At 36.3% G+C, this 7,790-nt stretch overlaps 1 protein-coding gene across 1 annotated transcript; it reads left to right on the top strand.

The window, feature by feature from the left end:
* The first annotated feature begins 241 nt into the window (after positions 1-241).
* Positions 242-2,081, top strand: LOC147483711 (F-box protein At2g26160-like). Its single transcript, XM_086577595.1, has one exon. It carries the CDS (start codon positions 422-424, stop codon positions 1,874-1,876), a length of 1,455 nt encoding a protein of 484 aa, XP_086433721.1. The 5' UTR covers positions 242-421; the 3' UTR covers positions 1,877-2,081.
* The last annotated feature ends 5,709 nt before the right edge of the window (positions 2,082-7,790 follow it).

Below are 7,790 nucleotides of genomic sequence, written 5' to 3'. Positions count from 1 at the left end.
TAGGGCAGGGAATCGGGTCGGGTAGACCCGAATCCGACCCGACCCGACACCGAATCTGGCTGGTTCGGGTTGATTTTCATATCCATTTATGTATTCGGGTTCGATTCGGATATAATTTTTGGGTTTTTTTTGAATTTTTAGTGTTATCTGATCGGGTTAGTCGGGTTCGGGTCGGATTCGGATTCGGATAATGTGAAATTATTCGGATTCGGATATAGCTATATCCGACCCGATCCCTGCCCTAAGTGTCCTCATTGAATGAAAAGTCCACTGGCCGCCCGTGTCTTTTTCTTTCAGAATTGAAAAGCAAACGCATCTTTCTACCTTAATTAAATCCGGAATTAGAGTTCATAGAGATCATATCGTCATCAAAGTATTCCTCTGCCGTTTTGTACACCTGCCTTTCCCTACTGCTTACCAGATGTGTCTCTCTGCAAACAAATCTTCACCAACAAGTAATAAGAGCCTTCATAAAGTGGTTGTTGACTGGAACAAACTTCCTGATGATATGTTAAAACTGATCGTTAAACATCTTGGGTTTCCTGATTTTGCGAGGTTCGGATCAGTCTGCTCTTCCTGGAGATCTCTTGCTTCAGTTGGCCTCCACCTCCACCACAAGGGTGGTCGTCTACCATGGCTAATTGTTCCCTACTATGATGTTGTCGGCCAAGCCCCTCCAGCCAACACTAGCGATAACTATTGTCCCGACCCTGTCTTGGGCTTTTTTAGTATTCTGGATGGAGCAATTCATAAAGTGGATATACAAGAGTTACAGGGACGTCGAATCTGTGGCTCTTCTTTTGGATGGCTAATTACCGTTCATGGGAATTCAGAGTTTCAACTCCTGCGTCCCTTCACTGGGAAAGTAGTCAACCTTCCTCCACTCACCACGTTCCCCCATGTTGGAATTTCGGAAGAAAAACACAATTCCCTAGTTTATATTGTTAAAGACTGGTTTAGGGTCTTCCCTGACATGGTATGGGACACAAACCGCATGCGCAATCAGTACATATATAAGGCTATTACATCCCCTAATGCTGAATCTCCAATTGTCATAGCTATTCCCCACCATCACGCCATGTTGCTTTTCTATAAGCCTGGAGAGGACAACGACGACCCATTTATTTGGAAGAAAATACGAGGTGGCTACGTCAAAGGAGGATCACGACAACGACGTCCCGTTTACTCCGACATTACATTTTACAAAGGTGACTTGTATGCTTTGAGGTGTAGAGGAGAGGTTGATTTAGTGAAGGGCCTCGATGGTCCTTCTCCCACTAAGTCATTATTTATAAAACCCAACCGGGAAATGTCCACGAGAATGTATTATGGCGGCGGCGGCGGCGGACGCAATTATCTCGTGGAGTCTTCAACTGACCTTTTGCAGATAGAGAGGAACTATGGTGCATATATCCAACACAAAGAAGGAGAAAATTATCGTCTCACAATCAGTTTCAGGGTTTCCAAACTAGACTTTGCCGAGCATAAGTGGGTGGAGGTTAAAAATCTAGGCGATCGTGCATTGTTTTTGGGCCCTAATAACTCTTTGTCCGTGATTGCATCTGATTATCCTGGATGCCGGGGGAATTGTATCTACTTCTGTGATGACGATATGCAAATGATCAACATGGGTCATGATAAAGGTGTTTTCGATCTTGGTTCTGGTAATATTGAGAAAATTTGTACAATTAATTCCATTACTGTTTGTCCTCGCCCCTTATGGTTTTCAGCGAATTCATACTACTCAAAGCCTTGTTTAGCCGAAGGACTTTCGAGACATTGTATGAGGATTTTATCCAACACGGCAAGAGAATGGTATCGTCTAGCTTACAATCTGTTTCAGGGTTTTCAAACTAGGTTTTGGGGCAGAGCATAAGTGGGTGAACATTAAAATCTAAGCAACCGTGCAATGCTCTATGTCCCCAATAGCTCTTTATCTGTAATTGCATTCGATTTTTCCTGGATGCCCAGGGAATTGTTACTTCTTTGATAATGATGTGCTTGTTATCAATATGGGTCATAATAAAAGTGTTTTTGATTTTGATTGCGGTACGGTACTACTAAGAAATTTGTATTGTACAGTTGGTTCATCTAACTTACTTTTAGATAAGATTTTGGTCATCATATCCGATCCGTTCTTTACGATATGGATCTTCTCAATGCACAATTGTCAGTCTTCGAGAACTTTTCTAATCCAATGATAATGTATGTATGTATGTGGATTTTCTCAATGCACAATTACTTGTCTTCGAGAACTTCTAATCCAATGATAATGTGTACGTGTATATCTTGGATCTAGAATGAAAACTTCGGATTCTTGTTCAATTAGATGGCGCTCTGACTGTCACATAGAACTACAAACTATTTCTGATTTAGCTCTAGTTTTCTATGAATTGCTATTGAGACACATTGTTTCGACAGACGACACAAAGATTGCAAAGTGATATATTGATCATTCTTTTGTTATGATGCTATATACAGACAACTACCATAGCAAGAGTTGCAAGCCTACATATATTAATAGTTGTTTCATATAAAAATTACAAATGAGTAAATGCTGACAAAAAGGAATAGGAGAAACCAAACTGATAGTGAGACAAAAGGAAAATTGTCCTTATCTGTGATGATCGTGATGTCGGTGCTTCGTCTCTTATGCCTCTGATTGATTTTGTTATTACCTTGGATCTTGATTTATTTGATAGATCAATAGGAGTTTCATATAATTTAAATCATGCAGGATCAGTTAGAAAACATACCATTTAATTTGAATCTAACTTATACTAAACCCATCCTAAGAACCGAAATCCCAATTATGCTAAACCGCGTTTTTCATGTAAAGTTTTTTTAACTGGTTCAAATTTTGTTGACAACATCTTGTATAGATGAAAAAAATACTTGAAAATAGTCTGTCATGAACAAATTAAGAAAAAATGTATAATCACGCAACAAATTAGCTGAAAATATGGACAAAAACGAAAGTAGTACCATATTAGGTGTATGTACGTGAGTTAAACGACACCTATGTTCATGCAACCTCACTACTCTGATCTCAATTCCCATTTTATTGACTACCATAAACATTGCAGCACCTCCGAGAGAGCTGGCGTAAAAATGCAAAGGTGGAAGATATATATTGTTTAATTTCAAGTATAGTCAATCTTCATAAGTCATAATTAAGAAGAATAGTTACGTCTTGCGTCCTTTTGCAAATTGCCCCTATATTTACCAATATGTTTTTAGCTGATGGAAAATGAATGTTACATCCTACTTCTTCACATCCATTAATGAAATCCCAGGCCTAAGAAGTACGAACTGTCTCATAAATATATTAAATCGATTAGTGTGGTAAACTTTTACTTCATACAACTACCTGCATTTGGAACTCCACTGGCATATAACAAATCCCGTCGAAACCTCAAAAAGAGTTTCTATTCATTAATTACTACGTTTAAATTTGAGAACAGATACAACATTATTTTCTAATTGACAATTTTATCCCAAAGCTTGTTATCAATTATGTTTTGCTTCAATATAATCAGTGCAACTAATTAATAGAAGTGGCTTATCAAACAAATGCAAAGCAAAAGTGGAAATGAGTGTATTCATTTACCACTCAAACTGTTGTGAATTGGACAATGCGGAAACAACGTTATCCACAACAAATAGATCAATCATACACAAAGATTGATCCTTCTTACTAGACAAGACTTTAACACTCTCCAAAGTAATCCCAACACTTCTCAATATCAAATAAGCAAGTATCTAAAGTAAAACAATTAATATAAAAAAAAAAAAAAAAACCACAAGACGAGATATATCGTGGTTCGGCAATTTGCCTACGTCCACATTGCGAGTTCCAAGCCTTACTAGATGTCCAGAATAACAGATTACAAATTCTCTCAATTCACTCACAAAGAATCAACACTCAACTCACAAAGAATTGCTCTCTTATAATCTCTCTCTTTCTTGGTTTCGGTTAAGTTAGGTTTTTACAGAAAAAACCTATATTTATACTGTTACAGAAAAAACTTCCGAAACAGTATTTTCATGCTGAAATACGGTGGAGCGCGGGTCGCGCTTAAGGACCTGGAGGTCGCCAAAGGCATGAGCGGTGGTCGCGCCTTGTCCAGGCATAAATAGAGCGCGGGTCGCGCCTTTCACACCAGAGAGAGAAAAACGTCTTTTTTCTCTACACAAACAACTTATTGAGTTATCCAAAACGAATAATTTAACTGTAAATCCAATATAATATTGTTTAAAGGTCTTTATCTTAGCCATTTTTTTTTTATACATTAGACAATATATGGGATTTACGACAGTAACCTACCTTATCGTTAACACTAAGCTATATTAACGTTAAAAGAAGAGAATGTAGATGGTGTGTTTTTGTTTACCTTTAGTCGTACATTGAACAACACAAATTCCCATTGCAATTCCTAAAAACTCAATATCATAAAGAAGATCGAAAGTGTCAAAAAACACAGAACTTGGCTCTTAAAATTGCAAAGAAATCCCCAAATCATGCACTCTCAGAGAACTCAAAACCCCCTGAAAATATTTCAGAAAACCATAAAAAATGCCGAAATAAATATATTAAAAGAGGGGAAAATAAGAAATGGCTCAAGGTTGCTGAACGAACCTTTGAACTAAATGTGAGACTTTGAAAAATAAGAATTGCTGATGAAGAGGATGGGGGAGTCAACAAAAAAAAGAAACATGATATTAGGTAATTTATCTCAACCCCACCAAACCAAATGCGCATACCAACTTCGTTTTGCATCAAAACATAAATTAAGGCAAAATCAACAATCAACATACAAATTCGTAACATTGCTCATACCTACAAAGTTGATATTAAGTAAATGTGTGTCTTTCACTACCAAAGTCTTTGATTTCCATTGCAACCATCTGTTGTTATCTACTAAATGAAAAACGAAAAGCAAATCTATTGAACATTTATTTGCAAATGGCTAAACTTGGGTTTTTATATATTTTTCTCATTATAAAATGGTTTGGATATATAGCACGGTTGAGGTACCAATATTACATCTTTATCACTAAAAAAGTTCCAACTAATCTTAACCAATATAGGGTAAACCACAAAAAACTGATAAGAGTACGGAGTACCTCAACTGTTGTTTCAATCAATGGATCCCAAACGTCCTATTGAACATCCGAGAGAAGTTATTACACAGGTAATGTCAAATAATCAATCAAGTCCATGCCGTACATGTGAAGCACCTATTCCTCACAAATCACTAGTAAAAAATGCAAAAGTTTAAAAAATAACAATGAAACATAATAGAATAAAGACCAAATCCAAACTCAATATATATTTTGTAGCATCAATGGGCAACTAATCAGTACTCAAACAGACAACAGTATGATCAAAATCTTTTGGCCAAAGATACTAACCACACGATTATCTATGGGTTTTTGCCTTTATGGTATGACTACACAAAATTTAAAGCTCCGGCGCAACTATTAACCGTCAAACTAATTTATTAGTAGAACTAATTAGATTTTAGAACTTCAAATTTTCAAACACAAAGCCAAATAAAGAATCAAACATGTAGCAAATCAATTGGGTGCAGCAAAATAATTTGGAACTCTAAAATTAAGTGAAGGAATACAAAACCAAGAAATTCTAATTAAAAAAAACATACCCAACTTTTTTGGTTATTTTGTTTTGCTATATTTCATTATTATTTGTTTATAAAATTAGAATTTGGGGAGATCATAATAATATAAGAATAGTAGAGGGAGAATTAAACAAATGTAGGGAGGTGTTACTAAATATTAACCTCTTTTTTTAGGAGTCTCTAATATTGCTCGGTTTGGAAAATATAGCTATATGGCGAGAAGAGAGAATATGCACAAGCTTATATATATACTAGCAAACATGCACGCTCGATGAGCGGGTTATGCAGAGTGGTGTTGCAACCTGTTCTTTGCTATAAAATCTAAATTGAACTGTTGCTTAGTGCCTACAACATCCACTTGCTGACCCACACTATGTACCAACCAATATGAGCGGCCAAGATGATCTGCTTCAAATGACATTGCATTATGAAAACCAGGCAACCTTTGTTAAACTCAGCCAAAATAGTTCCAGAACAACCACTGTAGCAAAATTGTACCAACAACACCTCATAAAGTATCCAATTAAGTTACTATCAACAACAAGTTTACTCCTACGTTTTCGCACAACACATTTCCCCTAGGACATGCAAGTACACAATCCAAGGTATACTATCGGGCATGTGGTCTAATCCATACCATATCGACATCATCGCACTTGTATGCAACTCAAGAACAAAAAGTTTATGATTCGGGTGTATTTCATGCAACACTCTCAAAAGCGAATTGAGTATGAGAACTATATCTTGGCTTCTCACATCTTCAGTAAAATCATTTAAATAGTATCTGGCCTTGCTCGGCTCCTGCCCAACTGTACATGCAAAGATTTCTGGAACTGCTGGATTAAAAGTTGCACTTGATATAGCTTCAAATATGTCCTCATCAGATCTGTCATCTCCAATGCACATAACAAAATCAGATGCATTCCCACTACTAATTAATGTAAAGAGAATTTTCTTTGCAACTAAAGTTATACTGATTTCCTGCAAACCAACAAACAATTTTTACAACAAACACTTAGCAACTAAATGAGAAAGAATAACACTTTTATATAAGAAGACCTGTGGCTTAACTTCGACAATATGTTGCCCCTTTCTTAACAGCAACAGGTTCATTAGCAAGTACACTTTCCAAATAGTCCAATAGCTCCATGGCCTGACAGGACCCAGATTCTGGATCTACATCCTGATGGTACTAATGCACTCTCCTTGGATTCTATGAAAGATCCATCAATTGTCTCTGTATATAATCTCATCACAGGCTTAGGCTCAGGCTCCGCAATTCTTTTCCTATTGAATCTAAGAAGAGAGTAGGAGACGCATTTTCACACTTAATTAAAATTGACTTGGGGATGTGCAACAATGGACAACAACTTTTTTTCTTCATTCAAAATGTTTTTACTCGGATCGACTTTTTCTACAACAACAACAAAAATAAAATAAATAAAAATAAAAATAAAAATAATCAAACCTAAATGAGCTATTAGCTAGTAACGAAACAAATGTGAGAAGCTCCCTCGTTCCTTTAAGTTGTTGGGCACGCATAAATATTGGTCCTGCAGTTTCTCGCAGCGTAACATAAGATTTCCACCCACACTGTCCAATCCAAATAGTTGTACAGTAAAAAGTATATAATTCCGTCAAAAAGTGCTGACTTGTTTCTCTTTCGTTTAATTGTCGCTGATCTTATATCTGTAGATAGTTTAAATTGCATGTCAATTAATTGTCCTAGTAGGCTCGGAAACTTTATGCCAAGGATTTCTTTTAAAATCTTTGACACAATGGATGATAGCCTGTGTAACTCCTTTTTTAGTTTATGTAAACCTTTGAATGTTAGAGATGAAATTATCTATTGATTAATTTAGGGGTCAAGCAGCAACAAAAGAACTAAGCTGAATTTGGCAACTGCAGCATAATATTAATTGCTAGTATATGTGCATTGTTTTGCCCATTCGAACATATTGGGCGTTTTCAATATATAATCATATTAGGACCTTTCAACATAGATTATTGGATCTATAGGGGCTAATTGTACTTTCCCAAGTCACAAAACACCATAATTCCGTTTTATGACTTCTACAGAGACTAATCAATGTAATTAATAGTTGGAAACGGAGACTGATCAATGTAATTAATGAAACTTGGAACTGC

This window comes from Coptis chinensis, chromosome 8 (genome assembly GCF_015680905.1).
Source record: "Coptis chinensis isolate HL-2020 chromosome 8, ASM1568090v1, whole genome shotgun sequence".
In the NCBI taxonomy this organism is placed as follows: Eukaryota; Viridiplantae; Streptophyta; class Magnoliopsida; order Ranunculales; family Ranunculaceae; genus Coptis; species Coptis chinensis.
This window is presented reverse-complemented; position numbering and strand designations above follow the sequence as displayed.